Consider the following 27,354-nt stretch of genomic DNA (forward strand, 5'->3'; position numbering starts at 1 on the left):
ATCGCGGGTACAAGCGGCCGAGATGAGTTTTCTCAGAAGGGTGGCTGGCGTCTCCCTTAGGGATAGGGTGAGAAGCTCAGCCATCCGTGAGGAACTCGGATTAGAGCCGCTGCTCCTTTACTTAGAAAGGAGTCAGCTGAGGTGGTTCGGGCATCTGGTAACGATGCCCACTGGGCGCCTTCCTTGGGAGGTGTTTCAGGCACGTCCAGTGGGGAGGAGACCTCGGGGAAGACCCAGGACTAGGTGGAGAGATTATATCTCAACACTGGCCTGGGAACGCCTCGGGATCCCCCCGTCAGAGCTGGTCAATTTGGCCCGGGAAAGGGAAGTCTGGGGCCCCCTGCTTGAGCTGCTCCCCCCGCGACCCGACCCCGGATAAGCGGACGAAGATGAGATGATGATGAGTGTTTAGTTTGCGTGTGTTTAAATAGAGCACCCACGCGCGCCCGCATTCATTCATTCTTTTTAACACTCACTCGCCATAAAAAAATGTTTTTCACGATCAAATAGGCCTACTCATCAATCCTAAAAGTTATGGGCATGTAGGCCTACACAATGTCTGTGTCAAGAAAATATGCGTTTGCTGTACGGTGTTTGCAGATGCATTGATTTAAAAGTACAACTTATTACCGCTGCATCAGCTGTTCTTTCCCAAATAATTTACCAAGCAATCCGTATGCATCGCATGCGCATGTATGCATGCGCCCTTAAAATAGCATCTGAACAACGCGCCACTGACTTTAAACCAGGTATTTCCTGGTCAGTAGCGCAATGGTATTCAGAGACGGCAAAATACCGTTTGCGCCAGAACACGCCTCCTCCTTCCGCCGAACAGCCCCTTGGGGCGCATGATCAATCCCTAATTTACCGGCGAGTGGCGCTGGTGGGAAAAGAACGCTCTGCGCCAGTTGTAAACTAGCAACGACACATGCGCCAGTGACTAAGTCACTTGCGCCGGATGCAAGATAGGGCCCTGAGTGTTAAAAGCAGGTTTCAAAAAACATTCGCACTCATGTTGACGATGAATTCTCGGTGTTGACTATGAAAGTTTGGTCGGTTTATAGCAGAGTATCCGTTGTCCGGTTATTACCGGTCATTGACCCCGGAAAAAAATGAGGAAGACTTTTCTTAATGTCCGGTCAGGTTGTGTTTTTATGTTTTTATATTTTTGTTATCATTGCTTCATTGGCCTAATCTGAGGAGAAATCTATGCCATAAACAGAAATATTATAGGCCTTTATTACACGGGTCTTCTCAATGCCATGGAACGCTCCGTTCACTTGCATGGGTAGTAGTCCGGTAACTTGTCAACCCCAGTGTCTTCGGTTGCTAAGCAACGTCAACGTCTTTGGCGGACTATTTCACTGCTGATCAACACTACGAATGCTGGTAACGAATAAATTGTAAATAGACACACCATGTGATGTTATTTTCCAAATAAGATTTGAAAAGCTTTTGAAGTTTATTTACAACACTATTTACATGGTTTTTGAGTGGTACACTTTGACATTTTAATCCAGTTCAGCGAGAAAGGCGACGAAGAATAAGAAGGGGGTGTTCCAGTCTGCGTAAACGGGAACCCCCACCACACGAGAACGCCCATTTGTGTTTGCAGTGGGATGATATTGAATTATACGAAAGAAGCAAAATTACCCCCCCCCCCCCCCCCCCCCACTACCAAGAACCTTAAAACCTGGCGATTAGGGTCTTCTGCGCATGCCCAGTAGGCGTCGTTCAAATGGTGGTCCAAGCGCGGAAGCTGCTTCTTAACGCTGAACTTTTAAACCATTTCAAAAACATATTTAGACCTTAAGATAAAAAAACAAGGAACTGAACCAGAAACCCGCCATGCATCTGCTTTAACTTGGTAGTTTGAACACTCCTGCGGTTGTACGTTTAGTGTTTCTTTGTCTTCATAGCAGCGAGTGGTTTCTCCTGACGACCTGCAGAAAGTTTGACCATGGAAAAGGTAGGCGTGTGTGTGTGTGTGTGTGTGTGTGTGTGTGTGTGTGTGTGTGTGTGTGTGTGTGTGTGTGTGTGTGTGTGTGTGTGTGTGTGTGTGTGTGTGTGTGTGTGTGTGTGTGTGTGTGTGTGTGTGCACAATTGTACATTTACATGTCGTAGCCCATCTGCTCTACTCTTGTAACCTGATAGTTTGCAAGTGGACTAGTTTACAACTGCCCCTCAGGGAAGTGGAGCTAGTCGTAACAGCAAGATGCTGAAAGAAAAATAGACTAATATAGGCTGATAGATATTGCAGAAGGATGCAAGTTTTGAATATGGATTTGAAGAATGAACCTCCTCGTTTGAATTCAAAAGAGAAGACGTATGTGTATCTGTGGACCTACGCACAGTTTCAGGTACAGGACTTGAAGTATTTCCGTGGGAGTGTCTGCATTCCTGTCCTGTGTGGTTGGGGTGTCTGTATTCCTGTCCTGTGTGGTTGTGGTGTCTGTATTCCTGTCCTGTGTGGTTGGGGTGTCTGTATCTCCTGTCCTGTGTGGTTTGGGTGTCTGTATTCCTGTCCTGTGTGGTTGGGGTGTCTGTATATCCTGTCCTGTGTGGTTGGGGTGTCTGTATCTCCTGTCCTGTGTGGTTGGGGTGTATATATCTCCTGCCTGTCCTGTTGATGCTGGGTTCTAGTGCGGTTGGATTGAACTGACGTTTCAGTTTATGTTTGAATATCTCAGCAGGAGCAGGCCGAGTGGGATTGTGTGAATAAACGGTTGAAGAATCATGGATTCAAACCGGTGTTCTTTGCCGATCCAGTTGAGAATAAAAATATTTCAGGTAATGCTTTTTAATTGAATGATGTTTGAATGAAAGTTCCACAGTTATTTTTTTATATTCTTTTAAGTAGGATTTACATTTATTGTCACTAACATTAATTGTCTGTCTTCATAATGTTTCTTAAAAAATATTATTTTAATAAAGAATTCACTTAAAATTTACATTTTTCAATGCATGTCTTTCCTTGAATCTTCGGTTCTTAAAGTTATTATTCATGCTAAAGGGCCATAAAGCTGAGTCAAATGTTTTCCTTCTGGTGCCGCTAGACTTGGTTCTGCTGGACAAGAGGACTGCTGCAGAGGTCCGGGTCATGATGAAGACCATGCTGGGGGATTCCGACAGGAGGCAGGCCCTGATCCAGGAGCTCGTTCAGTCAAACAACCAGCTCAAGTAAAAACACACACACACACGCACGCACGCACGCACGCACGCACGCACGCACGCACGCACGCACGCACGCACGCACGCACGCACGCACGCACGCACGCACGCACGCACGCACGCACGCACGCACGCACTGGAAAATTACTTAAGTAAAAGTAAAAGTCACCTTTTAGAATAGTACTTAAGTAAAAGTATTAAAGTATCTGATCTTTACTGTACTTAAGTATCAAAAGTACTTTTCTGATATTAAATGTATTTAAGTACTGAAAGTAAAAGTACAAGTAACCGTTATCGAAACGTTATCGAAACTGCCCTCGTCCAATCATGCCTTAGCACTAACTGGCTAGATAGATACCTCGCCAGAGATGGTATAAGAATAAATAATCTTTATAGGTTATTAGCTAGCTTGAAATATTATATACAAATATTACCCAGCGGTGAAAGAACCTTACTAGTTTAAAATGTTGTGCTGGTGGTATTCTAATTTTTAGAATACCACCAGCTAAGTTTCTAATTTTTTGATTGAGACCTGTATGATTTTGCTTCGATTATTGTTGTTTCCCCTTCGTTGTTGATCTTTTTTGAAAACATCCTTCCACTGCATATTGCAGTCCATTTTGCCATGATCTGGATGCTGTCGCGGAATTACTCCAAAAAAAAATCACTGACACTGACAGATATCGTAGCCCGACCTATTATCCCGCAAGCGCTGGTACACGTTACTTAATATTGATTTTGGTGTCATCCAGGATCGCGGATTTTCGGAAAACTTAAGTCCCTGCCCAAAAAGGGTATTTAAATTAGCTTTGTAGCAAAAATGGCACATATACAGCGTATTGAAGTGTATAAGATAGTGTTGTAATACTGCGTGTACAAACCAGCCTGATACAAATAGTAGAATTTTGATAGCCCTTGCCCTTGTCCTAGCCATGCATTTGTGTGTTGACAGTCGTAGGAGTTTTGATCGACGTAGCAACAGTAACTAAGCAAGGGGGCTTTGCGAACGTGCGCTGGGACAGCTGATTTGCCAAACAGGCTCGCAGTCTGTGTTCTACCACAGTCCCCGACGTTATTCTCATATCTCTCATGATTCATTTTTTTTTTTCTAAAGATGAGTTGATTTTGTAACGAGTAACGAAGGTTTCAAGGGAAATGTAGCGGAGTAAAAGTATCCGTTTTCTTCGCAAAATGTAGCGAAGTAAAAGTAAAAGTACAGAGAAATATAAGTAGTAAAGTAAAGTACAAATATCCCAAAAAACTACTTAAGTACAGTAACAAAGTATTTCTACTTCGCTACTATACAACACTGGCTATAACCCTATAGTATCTGTGGTATAAAGGCTGGGACGAATTTTTGCTCACAACTTATCCACATTTGGAGAACACTCGTTCAGAAGGAACAGATCAGGCCAGCCTACATAAAAATTGTTGCGTCAGTATGAAGTCCTTTTTTTGTGAATGATCCAGTACAGCAGTGGCTCCTCTGATCTTTCAAGCGTCGGATCGTTCATGTACCGCTGATCACAATAAAGTGTTCCCACGTGTCAAAACGACCTCTCTTCCTAGATACTTCGAAAAACAGTGGCATTAATATGGACGGTGCAACCGGTGCACTTCACCGGGGCCCAGACGCCTTCAGGGGCCCATGTAGGAAGAAAAAAGAAGGACCTAAGGGATCGCCTAGGGCGGAAAATGTGTCGGGGGGGGCCCGATCTGTTGGCGCCCTTAATTAATTAATTAAATTATACGAAAGAAGCAAAATGATCCCCCCCCCCCCCCCCCTTAAAGCCTGGCGATGAGGGTCTTCTGCGCATGCCCAGTAGGCGTCGTTCACATGGTGGTCCACACTTGACACCCCCACACACACACACACACACACACACACACACACACACACACACACACACACACACACACACACACACACACACACACACACACACACACGCACACACACACCCCCGAGCCAGGGCTAATCAATAATGCAGGTACTGGGCTGACCAGCTGTCCCTCTACCGGCTCGGGCCCTACCCAACGCGCAGCCCCCGAATAGGGGCCTTGCCTCCCCTTCATTTTGTATTGGTTGCGTGGTGTTAAGGATTGTGGGGGATCGCGGCATGTGTAAAGGGGACGGACAAAAAGCTGAACTTTAGTTAACTATGCAAACGAACACGCGTCCATTCCAGGCGATTGGACAGTCTGTGAGATTTTTCCCCAACATTTCCCGCCAGAAACGAGAAAAAGGAGGAAAATATCATATTTGCCGTGTCCGGGTTTCGCGTTTTGTACGAGCCGACCCTTCCGTCGTACAAATGGAGAGCAGAACAGCCGCGTGGAGGAGCATTGCCAAAAGTACCAGTTTTCGTGGTAAGTTTACGATAGGGATGTCCTGATACCACTTTTTCATTTCCGATACCGTAGCTTTGGCTATCTACCGATATCAGCCCGGTACGATCATTTAAATCAAGTGAAAAGATTGGGACAGAGCTCAAAAGTATAAAAGGAGTAAACAATTTAAACATGCATACCATTTAAAAAATGTTTTGAATACATTAGAGATCAAACATAGAATAGCTGAGCTGTTAAAGCTGATGGTTTGAAATGGTTGAATCGTGTATGTGTGTGCGTGTGTGTGTGTGTGTCATCACTTGTAGTAGCCAGGAAAAGTGTTTATTGAAGTTATTCTTTCACATCTAGTTATTTGAGGTAAGCTCACAACATGAAGGCTTGTACCATTGAACTCCTTGGAGTCTCTTTCATAGTATATATTGTTTGCGTAGATAGCATGACATGAAAAAGGTTGTTTACGTTAGCATTGAGCTTCTACCGGAAGTACATCAGATATGTAAGAACCAGCTAGCCTTTAGTAATTTAAACGGGGTTCCCCTCACTCAAATATATTTGAGTGATATCGGATATCTAATAATTATATCTCAAATCTATGAATCATGACGTCCGACATGGTCAGCTTTTGTGATCACCACAAAACATGGCGATCGCAAAAGTTGTGATCTCTCTGATAGACGCGGTTTTTTGAACGATGAAGTTAACTTTTTTTTTTTGTTTACAATTAAAGATTTTACGATAAAACAGCAATTTGTTCCGTCTGCACTCTCCGAAGCTTATCTGAATATCGTCGAATGTGTTTGCTCAGAGGAGGCGTGCAGAAAGAAGTGCAACCAGCCTACAAGCCAGCCAGAAAGCGAGCCTACACACCAACTCAGCCAGCCAGCCAGCCCATCAAACCCAGCCTGTCTTCAAGCCAAAAAGCCAGCCTATCCCCAACCAGCCAGCCAGCCAGATAGCCAATCAAGCCTGCCCTGCCCTGCCACAGACAACCCGACCCTCAGCCCGGCAGTCAGTGTCTGGGGACTCAGAGGAGCAGCCTCCGATAGGGCGGAAGAGGAGGAGGGAAAGAGGGGAGGACCTGACCTCGTTTAGGAAAGATCTTTCAGTGTACACCTTGATATGTCGGGCATGGTTCGTTTGAATTCAAAAGCGTGCAACTATATTTAGCGTTATTGTGTAAAGATAGTTGTTAGTTATATAAACAAGAACGTGTTGCGACCTTAGTGTTATTTTAACCTGACAGCACCACCCGCTATTTACATATTACAGTGCCTTGCAAAAGTATTCACCCCCCTTGGCATTTTTCGTGTTTTGTTGCCTCACAACCTGGAATTAACATGGATTGTTTGAGGATTTGCATAATTTAATTTACAGATGATGCCCACAACATTGCAGAAGTTTTTATTTATTTTTGTGAAGCAAACAACAAATAGGACAAAATAACAGTAAAAGTCAATGTTGTCACAAACGCCTTGGCTCAAAGGCGTGGGAGACAGACACCGTCGGTGTTACGCGGCTCAGACGCAACAAAGAAACGGGGCAGGAGACAGCGCGGAAAGTCAATGTTTCTTAATTTAATTGACTCAAAAGCAATGAATCAAATAACAGATAAGAACATTCATGGTGCAAAGCACAAATCAAAATCTCCCGCTCCCGCTCCTCGTCTCTCCAGGCCAGGCCCCCTTTTATCCTGTACACGGGGACACACCCCGTACGCGGGCACACCCCCATCCTGGAACATGCGGGTCCAGGCCTATTAGAGTAAAGGCAGACAAAACACGTAGCACACAACCAAGACAACCGAAAGGCCAATGTGGCCGTAACACCCCCCCCCTTAAGAAGGAGCTTGCAGAGTATCAAAAGACACCAATTACAAAACAACTAAATTTCCGAACCCATCTCCAACTAAAACCCCTTTTCCTGGTAGGCGTTTTCCACTTTGTCCAAAAAGTTGTCATCTGGGCTCTGGAAAACAAAGCAGACAAAGGAAAACATGGAGAAACCACATGACCACACCTAGTCAGTGGGAGCACGGGACAGGGTATCAGCAATCACATTAAGCGAACCCTTAATATGACGTATATCTAAACTAAATGGTTGAAGAAAAAGAGCCCAGCGCATCAACCGCTGGTTGGGGTTCTGAAGTGACTGTAAAAAAGTCAAAGGATTATGGTCAGAATAGACCACCAGAGAAACAGCACCCCCCACATAAACATCAAAATGTTGAAGTGCCCAAATTAACGCCAACGCCTCTTTTTCAATCACAGAGTAACTGTACTGATAGGAGAGAAACTTCCTCGAAAAAAAACTAACAGGGCGATCGATGCCTTGCTCATCTTCCTGGAGCAACACAGCTCCAGCTCCTACCTGGCTCGCGTCCACATGCAGCTTGAACGGCCTGTCCAACTGCGGCGCGGCCAAAACTGGAGAAGATGTTAGGAGCGCTTTTACTTTCTCAAAAGCAGACTGGCATACCGGAGTCCAGTCGAACTTCACCGAGGACCTCAAAAGATCCGTCAACGGCGCAACAACAGATGAGAAACTAGGACAGAAACCACGATAAAACCCCACCATGCCCAAGAAACGCATCAAGTCCTTTTTACTTGTGGGTGATGGGTACCGGTCAATGGCCAAAGTTTTTGCCCGAACAGGACGCACCTGTCCTTGTCCTACCACCTTTCCTAGATAAGTGACTGTTGCCAAACTCACACTTGGCAAGGTTGACGGTCAGACGGGCCTCAGAAAGGCGACGAAAAAGAGCCCTGATGACCTCCAAGTGCGCCCCCCAGGTATTGCTATGGACCACTACATCGTCTAGATACACAGCACAGCCGTCCAGTCCAGCTACAACGGTGTTCATAAGCCGCTGGAAGGTGGCTGGTGCGTTCCTTAACCCAAAACTCATCACATTGTACGAGAACAATCCCTCTGACGTAATGAAAGAGGAGACTTCCTTCGCACGGTCAGTCAAGGGCACCTGCCAATAACCTTTTAGTAGGTCAAACTTGCTGACAAACCTGGCGGCACCGACCTGGTCTACACAGTCCTCGATCCTCGGGAGTGGAAAACTGTCTGGTTTTGTAACAGCGTTGAGTTTACGATAGTCTGTGCAGAACCTGAAAGTACCGTCCGGCTTGCCAACTAGAAGGCACGGCGACGCCCAGGCTGATGAAGACGGGCCAGCAAGTCCATTTTCGAGGAGATAGGCCACCTCTTTGTCTATGTGTTTCTTTTTCTGGGGAGAAACGCGATAAAAACGTTGTCTGATCGGCAAGCTATCGCCAACATCAATATCGTGTTCCACCAAATGTGTCTGAGTTGGAGTATCGGAAAACAACATTGGAAATTCTTGAATAAGACGAATTAACTCTGCACGCTTGTCCCCAGACAGGTGCTGCAGCAACTGGGGAAGCTGCTTCAAGGTCTCAGAATTATCTAAGCGGGCACGCAAGACGCCATCGTCAGGAGCCCTGATCTCTTCTTGTTCCTGTGCTTCCACCGAAGGATCTACAAGAAAAGTAGGCGCTAGAACACCCTCACTCAGAGCCACAGCACTAACAGCGCCTCCTGCAGGCACGTTCGGACGTTCATGATACGGCTTTAGCAAGTTGGCATGACATAGCTGCGAGCTCTTTCTCCTGTCAGGGGTAGCCAGCAGATAATTAAGATCCGACACCTTTTTGGTCACCGTATACGGACCAGCAAACTTTGCCTGAAATGGTGAGGACAGGACCGGCAAAAGAGCGAGGACTTTATCCCCCACTTCAAACACACGGCGCTTAGCTTTCTGATCATAGCGCTGCTTCATCTTAGCCTGAGTGGCTGTCAGATTTTCCCGAGCTAGACGAACTGCCTCATACAGACGTCTTTTAAATCCATTAGCATAATCACTTAAGGCAAGTGGTGGCTCCTGGAGGCCTGCACCATCCTTAAGCACAGCCAAAGGACCACGCACTGAATGGCCAAAGACAAGCTCATTAGGGCTAAACCCTGTGCTCTCCTGTACTACCTCCCTAGAGGCCAGCAGCAACCAAGGAAGGCCTTCTTCCCAGCCCCGTCCCAACTCCATACAGTAAGCACGAAGCAGAGACTTTAACGTCTGGTGGAAACGCTCAAGGGCTCCCTGGCTCTGAGGGTGATAAGCCGAGGAAGTGTGATGCTTGATAAAAAGCTGACGCATGACCTGAGAAAAAACACGAGACATAAAATTAGAACCTTGGTCAGTCTGAACGACTTTCGGAATACCAAAAATTGAGAAAAACTGGGAAAGAGCCTTCACAATGGACCTGGTGGTAATCGCATGCAATGGGTAGGCAGCAGGGTAACGAGTGGCCTGACACATGATGGTCAACAAATATTTACACCCAGTTTTCGACGAAGGCAAAGGCCCAACACAGTCCAACTGCAAGTACTCAAACGGAGCAGCCTCCACTGGTATTGGCTGCAAAGGCGCAGGCTGAACAACCTGGTTTGGCTTACCAGTCATCTGACAGATGTGGCAAGTCTTTATTTATGCAGCCACGTCTTTTTTCAATTTCGGCCAAAAAAAATGACGCATAATGCGGTCATACGTCTTTCTAACACCAGAGTGCCCCAACATGTCATGGGCAGTCTTCATGACTGCTCGTCTAGCGGTTTCAGGCACCACAACCTGTAACCATGGCTCACCCATCGAAGTGTCAGTGGATGGCGTCCATTTTCTCACAAGCAGACCATTTTTTACACAGTAGCCATGAGCCATGCTCTCAAAAGTGTCAGCTGGGACAGCACGTTCAAACAATGAACAGAGAGACTGATCGGCAAGCTGTTCTTTAACTAGGTCTCCATACGAGAGATTCAATGGAAAATCTGGTAAGGCAAACCTAGTCTTCTCGGGAGGTACCTTGAGCTGCACGGCGTCCGCCGCAGCACGAGTAGCTGAGCGGGTCACGGCACAAGCTGCAAACACGTCAGGGAACTGCTCCGAATCAGCAGTCTCCGCTCTCAGCTGAGGAGAAGAAGATACTACAGACACAGGATTACTCCGCCAAACAGCTCCTCCCGCGTAATTATTCCCAAGAATCACGTGGACATCATCAACAGGGAGGGCAGGGCGAATTCCCAACTCAAGCTCCCCCTCAACCAACTCAGAAAACAACTTGACTCTATGTAATGGAACTTCAAAAGTAGTGAGGTCAATTCCCCGAACTAAAAGAGATCTTCCAGAACTTGAAGTGGGAGAAAATGGCAAAACAGACTCCATAATGAACGACTCTGACGCTCCTGTGTCACGGAGAATTTTAACTGGAACTAAATCATCACCGTCTTTTAAAGAAACAAAACCACTGGAAACGAACGGAGCGTAACTAGAATTCACTCCAGTAGGCTGCAACGAATCAACACTCGAGTCTGAAGGAGATACTGCCAACATGTCCGGCTTCACCTAAAAAAAACGCTCTTTTGATTTAACTTTTAGCACTGGACATGTCCACTTTGAATGACCAGTTGCATGACAGTACCGGCAACCCTGATCCGCGTCAGATCTACTCGAGCGATCTACTCCAGAAGACTGATGTGACTGTGCACCAACGTTCACGCTTCTATTGGTAGAAAAATCAACCTTGCGGACGTTAGATGAGCGCATATGAGCTTTGTGAGTCAACTCGTACTCATCTACCAACACCGCAGCGACAGACTCACTAGTTGCCTGCTTCTCCGCAACGTACGTTGCAACACGCTCTGGCAATGTGTTCTTGAATTGCTCGAGGACAATTAAATCTATCAACTCCTCATAAGACTCAACCTTACAAGCAACACACCATCGCTGACATTGCAGACGCAACTCCCTTGCAAACTCAACGTTCGTCTGGTCCGAAAGTCGCCGCATATTCCTAAAGCGTTGACGATACGCCTCCGGAATTAATTCGTATGCCCGCAACACCGAAGCTTTCACCAGGTCGTAATCACGGGCCTCTTCCACAGTTAAGGCAGAGAAAGCCCGCTGTGCCTTTCCTGTGAGACGGCTCTGGAGCAGAAGCGCACGGTGTGAACCAGGCCAGTCCTGTGTATCAGCCACACGCTCAAACAGAAGAAAAAATGTATCGACGTCTTTTTCATTAAAGCGAGGAAGCAAGTGTAGACTAGTCGCTATATCGAGCTTATGACCTGCTGCACCAGGTGACGTTATTTTCCCCTGCCGAATGAGATCCAAACGCTGAGCCTCAAGCTCCAGCTTTTTGTGTTCCAACGACCTCCGTGCGCGTTCATTCTCCTCAGTGAAGCGGAGCCTTTCGAACTGCAACTGCTGCAAAACTTTACTGTTATCCAGCTGCATCTGAAGCAACTCTTTCTGCTGCTCAAAAGACAGCATTGCCGCAGGTTTACGAGACGGACCTTCCCCTTCGTCTGCAAACGAAGGGTTTCCGAGGTCCTCAACTAAATCATCGAGAGGTTCTTCCTCATCCTCTTCGTCAGACTCGGGTCTAAAGTCGGACGCGTTAATCAGACCCTTCGCGCACAACGCCAACTTCACCGAAAGTTTGACGTAACTTTTAAGCCGAGTGGAAGGAAGTTCGATGTTATAATGGGCAGCCAACTGCATTAACTGATCCTTAGTAAACGCATTGAAGACAGCCCCGGAGGGTTCCTCAACAAACCGTGCAACAAGTGACGTCATCCTCTTAGTGATTAACGCGTCACACCTGCTGATCAACGGAATCAGCCAAATCTCCACGCCACCAAACAATGAAAACTAAACAGGGAAGCCCAGCGATAAAATAAGCAAAAGACCATTCAAATTTTAACCAAATTGTAACTAAACGCGGATCTTCAAACAGGCCCGTGGTGGGATGAATTAAGCACCAAGCCCGGAGGTATCGCAAAACAACCAGAAAACTGGCGATTCCACCAATGCCTCGGAGTGCCCCCGAGACAAATGCTCTAGCCACAGGATCTGTTCAAAAATAAAAAACCACACGTCCCACAAAATACGCAAGCCCGAAAGGAATAGTTAATGGCCCCGCAAATAGATCGCTGAACTTACCCTCTCTCATTTTCCGACATTCTTGTGCCGAACAACGTAGCACGCAGCCTAATGCAACGCAGCTGCAGCCTGCAGGTAACACACACCTGTCTCACGGCAGAATTGCGAGTTTGGAACGAGCCCCCATTTGTTACGCGGCTCAGACGCAACAAAGAAACGGGGCAGGAGACAGCGCGGAAAGTCAATGTTTCTTAATTTAATTGACTCAAAAGCAATGAATCAAATAACAGATAAGAACATTCATGGTGCAAAGCACAAATCAAAATCTCCCGCTCCCGCTCCTTGTCTCTCCAGGCCAGGCCCCCTTTTATCCTGTACACGGGGACACACCCCGTACGCGGGCACACCCCCATCCTGGAACATGCGGGTCCAGGCCTATTAGAGTAAAGGCAGACAAAACACGTAGCACACAACCAAGACAACCGAAAGGCCAATGTGGCCGTAACAGTCGGGTAACGTTCATCACAATAAACTATAGTTATTGACAGGCAGTTCCATAAATCAACACGGGCGCAGAGAAGACAATGCGATCCGGTGCATCCAGCCGTCAAACCGCGTCTATCAGAGAGAGAGAGAGAGAGAGAGAGAGAATGGGGCCACAGGACACCGCCTATATCCCCGGCAGCCAGAACACGGCTGCCGGGGTACCATACATAAACAGTACCATACATAAACAATATACAACCATATTCCTATACCCTACAGGCAGAGGGAGGAATAGGCCTAGCGCTCAAGGCACAGCGGGGCGTCACAATGTGCATAACTATTCAACCCCTAATGTCAATACTTTGTAGAGCCACCTTTTGCGGCAATCACAGCTGCAAGTCGCTTTGGATAAGTCTCTATGACAGGGCTCAACACTAAGGTTTTTTACCACCTGCCCGGTCGGGCCAGTGGGTCTGAATTCTACTTGCCCGAAGTCAATTTTCACTGGCCCCAAATATAAATAGTTTTTTTTATGAGTGGTTATCAAATAAGGACAAAGATTCAGGTAAATTGTTGTATTTTATCTTTAATTACAATGTATGAATGCATCTGACATTTGCAAAATCTCACCGGATTTTGCAAAGTAGTGTTAATTTACTTGTTTTTTGTAAGCCTTTTCGCTAAAAACTGTTTAGCGTATACATCGTATAGCCGACAGGAACTTTTGGACATCGGTTCCTGCAATTCCGTCAACTTTACGGACACATTCGGTCTCATCTCGGAAATAGCCAGGACAGCGGAGCCAACTGTCAAACGGATCCGGAGCACCAACGGACAGCGGCGGCGTCACAGATGTAAACAGAGAGGGTCGCGCGGAGGTCTGAATGCCAGGCTAAAACTAGCGCCTCACAGACCATCGCTTCCCAGCATCTTTCTCGCCAATGTCCGATCTCTGGCTAACAAAATGGATGAACTGCGACTGAGGATAACCACCAATAAATGGATTATGGACAGCAACATCATGATTTTCACAGAAACCTGGCTCAACAGCAACGTTCCGGATAGCGCCATCGATCTAGCAGAACGCTACACTCTCCGTGCAGACAGAACGAAGGAGTCCGGTAAGACTAGAGGTGGGGGTCTGTGTATTTATGTCAACAAAGCTTGGTGCACGGACACTACCACCATCGAAAGTCACTGCTCGGATAACATAGAATATCTAATGCTGAAATGTAGACCTTTCTATCTGCCCAGAGAGTTTACATCCACCATTGTGACTGCAGCCTACATTCCCCCGGACGCTAATGCTGCATTTGCAATGAAAGAACTGCACAATGCAATCAGTAAACAACAGACTCTGACCCCCGAGGCAGCCTTTATTGTTGCGGGTGACTTCAACCACTCCAACCTAAAGTCTGTACTCCCCAAATTCCGCCAACATGTCTCCTGCCCCACTAGAGGAGACAAGACATTAGACCATGTATACACAAACATAGCTGATGCTTACAAAGCCGTCCCCCTCCCCCACCTTGGTCAATCTGACCACCTCTCTTTGTTCCTACTGCCTAAGTACTCCCAACTCATCAGACAGGTGAAACCCACAGTGAGGACAGTCAAGGTTTGGCCAGAGGGAGCAGACTCTGCACTTCAGCAGCGGTTTGGTAGCACTGTCTGGAGGGATTTTGCCACTCAGGCCACCATCGACTCCCACACGGATATTGATATATACGCATCCTCTGTTCTGAAACGTATGAACTCTGAAATCAACAGTGTCACCACCCTCAAACGGATTACCATATTCCCTAACCAGAAGCCTTGGATGAACAGAGAGGTCCGACTCCTATTGAAAGCACGCGACATCGCCTTCAGTTCAGGTGATGCTCGGGCCTATAGCTCATCCAGGGCTAACCTGAAGAGGGGCATCAAAGCGGCCAGGCACTGCTACAAGCTGAGGATCGAGGAGCACTTTAAGAGCAACTCTGACACCCGACGCATGTGGCAGGGCATCCAGGCCATTACGGATTACAAACCGGCCAACATCTCCCCCCCATCCAGTGACGCCACCCTTCCTGATGCGCTTAACCACTTTTATGGACGCTTTGATAGGGAAAACAGGGAGGAGGCCATCAAGGCTGTGCTCCCTGCAGACCACCAGCCCCTCACTCTCTCCCCCATTGACGTGTGTGCAGCACTGAGCAGGACTAATGCACGGAAGGCTGCTGGGCCTGATGGTATCCCCGGACGGGTTCTCAGGGCCTGTGCTGTGCAGCTGACTGAGGTCTGGACTGACATTTTCAACCTGTCACTAGCCCAAGCAGTTGTCCCCGTTTGCCTCAAAACCTCCTCCATCGTGCCGGTGCCAAAACACTCCACTGCAGCAAGCCTGAATGACTTCCGCCCAGTTGCACTTACCCCCATCATCTCAAAGTGCTTCGAGAGGCTAGTCCTGGCTCACCTCAAAACCTGCCTGCCACCCACACTGGACCCTTTCCAATTCGCCTACCACCAGAACAGGAGCACAGAGGATGCCATCTCCACGGCACTCCACTCCACCCTCTCCCACCTTGACAACAGCAACACCTATGTCAGAATGCTGTTTATTGACTTCAGCTCAGCGTTCAACACCATCATCCCCTCCAAACTGATCACCAAGCTTACTGAGCTGGGCATCAACACCTCCCTCTGCACCTGGATACAGGACTTCCTAACCAACAGACCACAGTCTGTCAGGTTGGATGAACACACTTCCTCAACCCTCACCCTGAACACTGGCGTTCCACAGGGCTGTGTGCTGAGCCCCCTCCTCTACTCCCTCTTCACTTACGACTGCACAACTATACATGGTTCCAATACGATTGTCAAGTTTGCAGACGACACTACGGTGATTGGCCTCATCAGCAACAACGATGAGACGGCCTATAGGAAGGAGGTCCAACACCTAACTGCATGGTGCGCCAACAACAACCTGGCTCTCAACACTAAGAAGACGAAAGAGCTCATCGTTGACTTCAGGAAGTCTAGAGGTGGCACACACACCCCCATCCGTATCAACGGGACAGAGGTTGAGCGCGTCACCAGCTATAGGTTCCTAGGTGTCCACATCTCAGAGGACCTCTCTTGGACCCTCAACACCTCTAAGCTGATCAAGAAGGCTCACCAGCGTCTCTTCTTCTTGAGGAAATTAAAAAAGGCCCATCTGTCTCCTCAGATCCTGGTGAACTTCTACCGCAGCATCATTGAGAGCATCCTTACCAACTGTGTCACAGTATGGTATGGCAACTGCTCTGTCTCTGACCGGAAAGCCCTGCAGAGGGTGGTGAAAACTGCGCAACGCATCATCGGTTCCTCACATCTGCAAGGACTGTTCTCACCCCAACCACAGACTGTTCACCCTCCTCCCCTCTGGGAGGCGCTACAGGTCTCTCCGGACCCGGACTAGCAGGTTTAGGGGAAGCTTTTTCCCTGCGGCTGTCACCCTCCTAAACTCTACCCCCCCCCCCGCGGCCATTCATTGCACTAATCCATGCTAGTTGACTGAACAATTATCCCTCTACTTGAATTTACATATCCCCTGTATCAACACCCATAGTACTCTATTTTTATTTCTATTTATATTTATATCCATGCTAGTTGACTGAACAATTATCCCTCTACTTGAATATTTATATTACTATATTTATATTTATTTATATTTACTGCACTTATTGTAACTATGCTGCTCCGATAATTCTCTGATAATTCATGTACAAACTGCACTTTACTGCTCCTTTGCACTTCCGGTTGGTCACAAAACCTCATTTCGTTGTACTCTGCACAATGACAATAAAGTGAATCCAATCCAATCCAATCCCACCTCCGTTCCAGCGGAGAGTCTTTTCCCCGGCTGCTCGATTAAAAATCGCCTCCGCACCCGCCTTTCCCCCGAACACGTAGATATGCTCATTTTAACAAGAATGAGTGGTGGAATAGGTGGGCTTATGTTTTATGTTAACTGGAAATGTTTTAGACAAACTGTATGTCCGTCTTACACATAATATATTTTTGTTGATGTTCTGTTATATGCGCTTCATGCGTAATGCGAGGCAGGCCCATGCGCTGCAAGTGGAGTTTTGTTGATATCCAAGCCCAGCAGTACTTATACGTTTTGCTGTTATGCTTCAGTTACTTGAATCTATTCAGCTTGTGCCTTCAATTTACTTGAATCTAATTTCAGTTTGTGCCTTAAGTATGCAATACTATGACGCGTTTCAGCAGCAAAACACTGACAGCCATTCGGAACGTAGACGCTCTTCGCTTGCGAGGATCCCAGGGAACACCGGCAGGCACTTTTGAATTGTACATCATGAGCGACTTGAGCGACCAAAGCGAACAGAAATATTCGCAGCGAAAACATCCCCAGAGCACGATGCTGCCACCACCATGTTTCACTGTGCGGATGCTGTTCTTTGGTGGATGTGATGTGTTGGGGTTGCGGCAGACATAGCGAAATCTTTGATGGCCGAAAAGTTCAGTTTTGGTCTCATCAGGACAGTGCACCTTCCTCCATACATTTTTTGAGTCTCCCACATGCCTTTTCACAAACTCAAAACCGGCCATTTTGTTTTTTGCTGAAAGTAATGGCTTTTGTTCTGGCCACTCTGCCATAAAGCCCAACTCTATGGAGCGTACGGCTTATTGTCGTCCTATGTACAGATCCTCCAGTCTCTGATGTGGAACTCTGCAGCTCCGCCAGGGTTACCTTAGGTCTCTGTGCTGCCTCTCTCTTGGTTGTGATAGATTTGATGGTGCATCAAATATTTGGATCTTTTTTTATAACCTTACCCTGACATGTGCCTCTCAACAACATAGTCCCTTACTTGTTTGGAGAGTTCCTTGGTCTTCATGGCAGTGTTTGGTTAGTCCAGCCTCTTGCTTAGGTGTTGCAGCCTCTGATAAAGCCTCTTTATTATGGGCTTCATAACAAAGAGGGTGAATACATATGCATATGCCAATTTTCACTATTATATTAAATACAAAATAGGTAAAAAGCCAAGGGGGTCGAATACTTTTGCAAGGCACTGTATATTATAACGTGGAATGACTCGCGATTAATTATTAGGTCGATCAACTCTCTGCTCAAGCTTCATATCTGAAATCACCAAATGAGGCCCAACTTTATAAAAAGTAGAATAACATTTTTATTCCGAGATATAAGGACAACTGAGGGCAGTAGCATACCAAAGAACGGTTCCGCATAACAAAGAATTATTTTATTTCTTGTTAAAGGAGACATATTATACTCCTTTAACAAATCCTATAATGTTTGTTCAGCCTTACAGTGAGGGATATGGTATTTGTGTGAATGTACGGATGTGATAATGATTGCTATCATTGTTGTATGGCCCTTTGTAAAACATGAATAAAAACATACAGAGAATGAGAATTATAATTTTTTTAATTACCTGTGGGATATCAATTCCTCTTCACCACTGTAAAACAGTAGTCGCCAGTGGCAGGAAGTGAAGAAAAACGGATGTCCGCTGGGTGGAGGCACTTCCGATACTGGTATCGGTATCGCAAAAACTCAATTATCATCCATGTCTAAAACAATCGGTATAAAATGCAAACCTCATATATTTACTATCCTTTTCCCGTGGGAACAAGTGTAGTTTGTGAAACAACCCGAAGACGCTGTCCGATATGTTTACAAAGCGTTCTGAGTTTATACGCCAAAAAAACAGCTAATGCTATTTTAACGTTGCTTACGTGAAGACTGTGTGAATTGTTCTTAGTTGGTAAGCTAACGTTGCTATGTAGCTAATCCAATCGCATCGCTATAGCTGACTTTTGAATGACAGCCAAGGCGTACACCCCCAAGCGGCCGCTTGGGGGTTTATTTTATTCAAGCCACACGCGTGCAAGAACGAGTAGACTACATCTGAGTGTAGGCTACAAACGTGATTAACTATTTACAAGTGCAAAAACGCCAAAATCATCTTTATTTTGCTGACCACTTGTTTTTTTATCCCTACAAAAGCTTCGTAAGGAAAGTTCGTCTGCTACTTTCTCGTAAATTGAACCATCAATACCCGTCTTTGTTAAATGCGACTGCATCAACTTCTCTCCCATGATGGTCAGCAGCTTGCAGATTTTTTGCCCACCCCTGGTCCCACCCCTGGTACCCCGGTGCCGTCTAATCGCCTCGGTCAGTGAAAATGCACGGACCATGCTGGGAAAAAGGCGGGTATAAGACTGCATATTTGGCAGTGTAAAAACGATTTGTGTGTGTGTGTGTGTGTTTGTGTCCGTCTTTGCGATGGCAACATTTTATTGCTTTTTGGGTTGACTTTGTTCTTCCAGAGACGAAGCGCAGCAGCTTATGGGTCAGGCCGGCCTCCACTCCCGGTGCACCACTGAGATGGAGGGGTTGCTGGAGGGGGTCAGGGGTCAGGTCCAGGACCTGGAGGACCGCTGCCTGGCCCAGGCGGTCCAGCAGCGTGACCACGCCTACCGACTGCAGCAAGACAAGCTGATGGCCCAGGTTAGAACCACACAAGAACAAAATGTCTGCCCCCCGCGGAACTCAAAACACGTTTAGCAGCTTGGGTGTGGTGCACCAACTGCTTTTCAGTGGTACATTTGAATGATTAAGCAAAATCTCTAGTACATATTTCTCTTTTAACATATTATTTAAAGAATTTTGAAAGATAATCTTTATAACAGACTCGGCCATTTACTCGTCTGTCAGTTAAGTTCAGTGTCGGAAATGCGTTACCGCCTTCTGCTTTATAGTTTCACATGACGTTCAATATAAACTGAGGCCGCTCTGCCAAAGTCTTTTAAACACGCCGTACGCAGAACTGTGTGAGTTCAGCTTCATTTATTGTGTTTTTAGAAGTTGCCGTGTCCAAATTTGAGTTAGTTCAGTTACACTTTCAGTTCCCTGGAGTCTTTTCATTAATGGTTCAGTATGCAGGATCAGTCCTGTCTGTCTGTCTGTCGGTCCGTACGTCTGTCCGTGTTTTTTAGCACGTCTGTGCCTGCTAAAAAACATCACCGCAGCCCTTAAAGTCAGCGCATACACAAATTGTTTTTTCTTTTCAGAGCCCAACCATGACTACAATCAACCCAATGTTATTATCTGTGATCGCCCGCAGCGCCTGGCGGTGGCTCTGCAGCTGCAGCTGACCAATGAGAGCACGGCGCGGGGCGAGCTCCAGAGGAAGCTGTGCTTCGCGGTGCGGGAGGAGGAGAGGCGGGTGGCGCGGCAAACGGACGCCTTCCAGCGGATCCACGCCAGCGCCCTGGCCCAGCAAGACACCCCCGCGGACCAGCGGTAAGCTGGGCAGCGGCCGGGCCCAGAGTTTGGTCCCAGATGTTCGAAGCCTCAGCTGTGGGTCCCTTGAGAAAGGGCCCGTAACCCTCGCACCGGCTCCGTAGTGACGTGTCACCTCCCCCTCTCACCTGCTCCCCTCACCTGCTCCATAGTGATACGTCCCCTAGCCCTCTCACCTGCTTCATAGTCACATGTCTTCTCACCCTCTCATCTGCTCCACAGCAACACGTCCCCTTACCTGCTCCCCTCACCGTCTCTTCTGCTCCTCCTCTCCTGTGCAGATGGCGACCTTGTCATGTGACCGCATGTCCTCTGGGTTCTACCCGCTGTGTTTCCTCCGCAGGGTGCTGGATGTGATCGACTTCTACGAGACCCAGATCGCCCAGGTGCAGGACGATATGTCCAGGTCAGACGAAAAAGACATGGATAGAAGATAAAATAACGCCTGATGCATTGTGTCCACCATGCATCCTGCCTCATGTTTTGTGAATTCTTATTCCTTTTAGAAGCCCTTTGACGCTGCTGAGCTCCGACATTTATCAAATCAGATCCAATATTTACGGAATTCACATCCGTAATTACGGAATTCACATCCGATATTTACGTAATTCATATCCGATATTTACCAAATTCACATCCGTAATGCACCACCATGGCTCGGATGTTGACGTTAATAGAAACCACGCAGATCAAGTTAATTTGAGGTTAGAGCACCCTCTTGAAGTGACAGTGGCTCAAACGGACCATACTCCTAGTTCGCAGTCAACTGGGTGATGCTATAGCTCGCCTGCCTAAGTGGAAGGGGTTTTTGAGGATCGATGATATGTTTAATAATTGTAAACAAATAAAGGTACTGGCAGGATTTGCTCTGTCTGTCTGTCTATATATATATATATATATATATATATATATATATATATATATATATATATATATATATATATATATATATATATATATATCTGTGTGTAAAATATAACAAAAAAATATACTCATTATTTTAATCACAATCGATATAGTGTAGTGTAGTGTATTGACTACAGATGCATCCGAGTTGTTTTAAACTAGGAGCTAGGTGAAACAGTTAACAATGCTGCTTTACATCCCTTGCAAACACAGCCGAGATCTTCTGGGAATCGGCTTCAGAACCCTCAACGGCGGTCCAGAAGATTCTCAGGGATCCAACTGGTCCGCTGGTGTTGATGTCACTTCCTCCTTTAAGGCTGAGCTAAAGGTAACTCGAAATGTTGCTAACTTTATTAGCACGTATCAAAGGTCGAAATTGTTCACATTGTCGAATCAATTTTTTTTGCAATTATCCGAATCAAATTTACGTTACATTATGTCAGTACATAGTACGTGGTTACATTTAACCACATATTGCAAAAATAAATAAATACAGTAAGTACACATTTCATGGCATTTACTGTCTCACTGTTGCACAAACCAATGAAATCTTGAAGCTTCAAATCAGATCCACGTCCAAGTATTTGAAAATTGTTTTGTAGAAAATATATATGTTTGTTCTTTCTTTCTTTCTTTCTTTCTTTCTTTCTTTCTTTCTTTCTTTCTTTCTTTCTTTCTTTCTTTCTTTCTTTCTTTCTTTCTTTCTTTCTTTCTTTCTCTCTTGCCCTTGCTCCCTCTCTCATTTCCTCGTTCTCTCCCTCATTCTTCTGTCCCTTTCTCTCTCTCCAGTCTTCTCAGGCCCAGTTGGAGGAGACTAAAGTCCAGAGAGAAGAGCTGAAGGCAGAAGTTCAGAGACTCAAGAAGGAGCTGGAGACCAGGTTATTTTTATTGATACATTTTGTTTAACTGGATAATGATGACACATTTAAACCGCGGTTAGATGATGTTCTTTCAATGAAAACAAGATTGTCAGGCGTTTCAGGGATGGCATTTACTCATCTTCTTTGGGACGGACTAGTCTAGGTGTTGGATTTGTTTACGTTCAATTTGCTTCCGAAATCCCTTGAAAAGCTTAATTTTAGTCTTGCGTTTTGTTTATCAAGATAGATCCTGGCATGCCGCTTTAAAAGTTTTTGGAGCATGAATGCATTCAATAAAGTAAAAGGCAGACGATTAACAGTACAAAAGGCTACTTATGTGATCAAAAATGATCTAAAATTAGGTCATACCTGAAATATTTTTATCATTATTTTGATTGTTAAATTGAAAAAAACTTCCTTTTCAAAACTTCTAGATTTCCAACGGATGACTTCTGTAAAGGATGAAGTTTGTACGCTTGAGAAAATGCTAACATTTAGGAAGAGACCAAAATTAAACGTTAATTCTGATTTAATAGGAATTTAATCCTCAATCTTTGGTTTGTTTCAGTGTGAGGTATATTATGTAACATAACGTTGATTTGATTTCGGATAACCAATCAAACGCATTTTCGAGCATTCTTGCGTAGATGAGCAATCGCGCCTTTGGTACGTTCCAATAAAGTTTGCGTCATTTTCGGTTTGACCTTTACCTTTTACGATAATCTTCTCGTCTGATGGAAAGTGTAGTACTGCGTGTTTAGCTGTTGGTGGCAGCAAAGCATTGCATGGCGTCTTAAGCTCCTCCCCTCACAGTCCTGACCCGCTGACCTCTGCAGGCCGCCCACCAGTGGGGCTTCTACTGGAAACCCTTCCGATGCAGCAGCACCACCAGGCCAGGTGTCCCAGGAAGGGGTTTTGTGTGGGCAGTACCAAAGGGTAAATGCGGCAACCACACCCTTTTTTCCTTTTCTTTCTTTGTTTAGTTTGTGTTTCACAGATGGGAATGACGTTGTTATTTTACTGGTTTTACTGGAATGCTCTTTGACGGTCATTTTGACTTCGGAGCCGTGACCTTTATTCCGAGGAAATTAAAGCAATTGAGCGAAGAAATTCTACACACACACACACACACACACACGCACACACACACACACACACACACACACACACACACACACACACACACACACACACACACACACACACACACACACACACACACACACACACACACACACACACACACACAGTGCCTGATGTAGATATTTTGAATTGCAGTTGCTGATCGAGCTCGAGGCCATTCTGACGGGGGCCCGGGCCCCAGTGACGCTCCTGAGGCAAAGAGCGGGCCTCGGCCAATTGGAGCCCCAAGAGTTTGGCTGGCTACGCCCCACCCTGGAGGCCTGGGCCAATCAGCTGGCCATGCTGAAGGTAAGGCGGAGTGTTGAACAGAGTAGGCCTATTGGAGCGTGTGTGTTTATCTGTTTGTGTTTGTGTCTGTCTATCTGTCTGCCTTTGTTTGTCTGTCTGCCTGCCTTTGTGTGTGTGTCCGTCTGCCTATCTGTCTGCCCATGTGTCTGTGTGTGTCTGTCTGCCTGCGTTTGTATCTGTCTGCCTTTGTGTATGTGTGTGTGCGCCCTTGTGTTTGTGTCTGTCTGCCTTTGTGTGTCGGTCTGTTTGCCTTTGTCTGTGTGTTTGTGTGTCTGTGTGTGCCTGCCTGCCTGTGTGTGTGTGCGTGCATGTGTCTGCCTACGTGTGCATCTGTATGTGTGTACGTGTGTGTGTGTAGGAGCTGCACGTCGGCCTGATGAGGCTCTCCCAGCGCTTGATGCCCTGGCTGCCAGCGGGTGACCATGACGACAGGCGGGGAGGTGTTGCCATGGAGACGGTGTGGGTGGAGGATCTGATGCTGCTTGTGGACACGCTGCTGGTCGACAAGGCGACAGAGGATGAAAACGTAACAGACGCACATGCACACACACCTTCCACCACGCACACACACCTTCCTTCGACCCTATGAAACAGCTTCTCGCTAGCTACAGCAAGTATTAGCCGTTTTCACATGTCCTCCGTCTTTTCTCCGCATTTGTTTAACAGGAGGTTAGACGGTGAGGGTCATTCACACTTATTCACACTTGATGCCCGATATGCGGACATCGGTGTTGCTCAGACATCAGTAGAATCAATGGGGGTTTAGGGGGCGGGCTTGCAAGGGGCGGGCATGGCAGTGTGTGTGTGAGCAACGTCAGCGAGTGAGTGGACAAGTGTGGAGGGCTAGCGGTAGTGTGTCTGTGTCAGTTTAGTTAAGTAATGAACGAATCCGGTTGTGTCTGTGCAAACATGTAGAGTAGGGTGGAGCTTAAACTATAAAAAAAAATATTTTTTTCTTTTTTAAGTCTTACCCCCCTAATCTGTGCGGCATAATAAAAAAACACTCTATGCAAAGTTTGAACAATAAATTCTTATGTTTAGGGGTAGCTCAAGTGCCTCAAAGATTACGAAATTTATAAAAATGCAACGAATTACACAACTTTTAGGAGTGTCTTACCAATTTATTTTAAACAACACTATTTATTTTGAACACAGCAATAGTGAATTCTTGTTCAGTTTCTGACAACTAATATCAGTCTAACAATGTCCAGCAAACTCTAGATTTATTGTTTTCATGGCAGCCCGGACAGTCTGTTTCCTGCTATCAGGATACAATCTGCAATGGTCCTCAACAACTTGCAGCAGGAATTGCAGCTGCGTTTCATCACAGGTTAGTAATCCACTGTACTCCTGAATGAGTGCCACTCCACGTTCAGCTTGGTCATTGACAACATTAAGAGACTTGACTGCTTCTGTAGCCTGCTTGTAATCATCTCTGTCCTGCCACAAGTCTGGATCAACCGCGAGAAATCCATCTGGAAGTTCCATGATTCGGATCAGTTTCATTGACTTTGCTGTGACAAAGTCTTCTAAGTTATTGTCATTGAATGAATCCAGATCAACAGTGATTGGCTTGGAATGATCGTGCTCTTGGTTTTCTTCATTCTGCATGGCACTAACCATCCGTCTCTTGGTTGACGAACTGACCCGACTGTCGAAGAAAGCCAAGCCAACAAGTTCCTGTGACAAGTACCATAAGTGTTTGGAAAACTTGCGTGATGTTGACTTTGAAATGGCTGAATGGATTGATGAGTATTCAAGCAGTGACTTAAGTAGCAGCAGGTCACTGGAAGGAGTTTGATGCCTGAGGAGCAGAGATCCAGGCATTTAGGTAAACACGTACTGCGAACACACACACATTACGGAACCCTCTCTCTTCTGCGGGAGTCAGTTTGAACTGAGCCTTGAACATCCAGATCTTGAGACTGTATAGAACTTTGGACATCCAACGGGCGTGGTGCATTGCACCAGGTGACATGAATCGCACTCCTCGTGCAGGAGCAGCACCGAGAAACACAATCACGAGTTCCAAGAATTCTTTATAGTCATCTCTTGGTAGACTCTGTTCAAGATGCTTGTTGGCGTAATCAATGGTGCTTTGCTTAATGTCTTCCACAAGACCTGCCACATCTTCAGCTGCAATCCCCGGTTCATACTTTGCTGTGTCAATAAATCCCCAGTATTCCTGGAACCGTTTGAAGACCGTTTAAGCTGCTGCTCTAGAAGGACACAGGCACCAGCAATCCGACCAGTGTTTGAGCTGGTGGTGTCAAAGCACATAGCTCGGATGCTGTTTGCTAAGCCCCAGTCTTGAATGGCTCCGAAGACAGCAGCAGCCTGAGCCTCACCTGTTCCGGATGGAAGCTTGGCAACTGTAAGTAGCTGAGAAATTCCTTTAACTGAAACCAATACTGGCAGACGATCAACCTTCTTTTTTCCAATTAGATCCGGAATCAGTTTGCCATCCCAATGAACAACAAGGGGAAAGTTACCCTGAATCTTGGCCTTTATGTTTGCAGCCCTCTGGCCTCTGTGTTGTACTCCGTTTCGGCAAATTGAGTCTCTGTTTAGAGCAAGTTCATCAATGTTCTGCCCCAAGCTTTTGGCAGTTTGTGCTATGATAAAAGCAGCCTTGCGGCCTGACACTTTTGTGCGATCTAGAGCAGCTGCGAGTTCTGGAGTAATGACAGTTTTTCGCCCCCTCTTTCTTTTTGGTGTATGCATGGTGATGTCCATCTCTTCCCCATATTCTGCTAAGCAGGTTTCAGAATCAGATGAATACAGCTCAGCGGTAGATGCTGTTGACTGTTTTATTTGTTCCATTTGATGACGCCTGGCAAGGATTTGCTCCTCTCTTTCGAACGCCCTTTTCTCCTTAGCAGCAAGCTTTTTATCTAATCCAGCCATCGACCCTCTTCTTCCTTTCTCTCGCTGGGCTAACAAGAAATCCTTGTCTTCTTGTAATACCGACGTCTTGGTCAGAGCATCAGCAATGAGCGACATCAAAAAGATCTTCGAGCCTGGAAACAAAAGCTGACTCTCTCGCGAGTTGAGTTGGTGACGTTCGCGCTTTGTTCTTTTTCAGTAGTCGCCACACTAAAAAGTCAACTCAAGCTTAGTTTGGCAGTTTTGATGATCCCTCATTGGGATTCTAGCTTTGTGCCAAAACTTTGCTATTTCCATGATGGCAACAGCTGACGATTGTCCTATAGTCTCCTTTAGTTCGAGATGGTGATGTAGGAAGAATCCCAGAGCCATACGCAATGACGGCAACTTGCTGCCATTTAACTCGGTCACAGAGTCACCAAGGAGATACAGTTCGGTCTGATATCTTGAAACTCACTGATAGAGCTACTCCAAGGATTGGACAAACATCTGTGGTGGAGTTAAAAAAAAAAAAAAAAAAAAAAAAACGGCGGTTGCAGCTTTTGGGTATCAGAAACTTCACGGCCATTGAGCTACCCCTAAATACTGTTCAATTGTGCTCATATTTTGCCAGATTAATTTTTTTATATATAGGAACAAAATGAGAGGGTAAGAAGATCATATTTCAAAAGTTAAATAAATAAATAAGCTCCACCCTAATGTACAGTAAAGTTAGTGAAACTAAGAAAAGTACCCAGCCTGTCAAGAATCGGTGGCCGCTTCAGTCCGACCATATTCCGACCTAATGCAGACCCACTGCCGGTCAAATTGGAGGGTGTTACTCCCGAGAGAACATTGGCCCTGGAGGGAATCTCTCCCCTGTGCTCCTTGACTACGGTCTGGGAGCCGACAGCAGGAAAAGTGTAACATAATTATAAAATAAAACATTTTCTATGTACGCGTGCAGCTGTGAACTCACGCATTATAATTATTTGTTTAATTGTTTG

At 46.1% G+C, this 27,354-nt stretch overlaps 1 protein-coding gene across 4 annotated transcripts in view; it reads left to right on the forward strand.

Annotated features, from left to right (window-relative positions):
• The first annotated feature begins 1,729 nt into the window (after positions 1-1,729).
• The window catches only part of cep70 (centrosomal protein 70), a 32,090-nt gene continuing 6,465 nt past the window's right edge, over positions 1,730-27,354 (forward strand). For 2 of the 4 annotated variants that reach the window (XM_056591137.1, XM_056591138.1), the window contains exons 1-11: positions 2,177-2,360; positions 2,691-2,790; positions 3,057-3,180; positions 19,310-19,490; positions 20,107-20,285; positions 20,629-20,691; positions 21,405-21,519; positions 21,981-22,069; positions 22,888-22,987; positions 23,330-23,482; positions 23,841-24,008. In XM_056591137.1, the coding sequence (XP_056447112.1) occupies positions 2,265-2,360; positions 2,691-2,790; positions 3,057-3,180; positions 19,310-19,490; positions 20,107-20,285; positions 20,629-20,691; positions 21,405-21,519; positions 21,981-22,069; positions 22,888-22,987; positions 23,330-23,482; positions 23,841-24,008 (1,368 nt within the window). In that variant the 5' untranslated portion in view covers positions 2,177-2,264. Of the gene's footprint in view, positions 1,970-2,176; positions 2,361-2,690; positions 2,791-3,056; positions 3,181-19,309; positions 19,491-20,106; positions 20,286-20,628; positions 20,692-21,404; positions 21,520-21,980; positions 22,070-22,887; positions 22,988-23,329; positions 23,483-23,840; positions 24,009-27,354 lie in introns of those variants that run through there. The other 2 variants (XM_056591140.1, XM_056591139.1) reach the window with 2 other exon arrangements.

This window comes from Gadus chalcogrammus, chromosome 5 (assembly GCF_026213295.1).
Source record: "Gadus chalcogrammus isolate NIFS_2021 chromosome 5, NIFS_Gcha_1.0, whole genome shotgun sequence".
Taxonomy (NCBI): Eukaryota; Metazoa; Chordata; class Actinopteri; order Gadiformes; family Gadidae; genus Gadus; species Gadus chalcogrammus.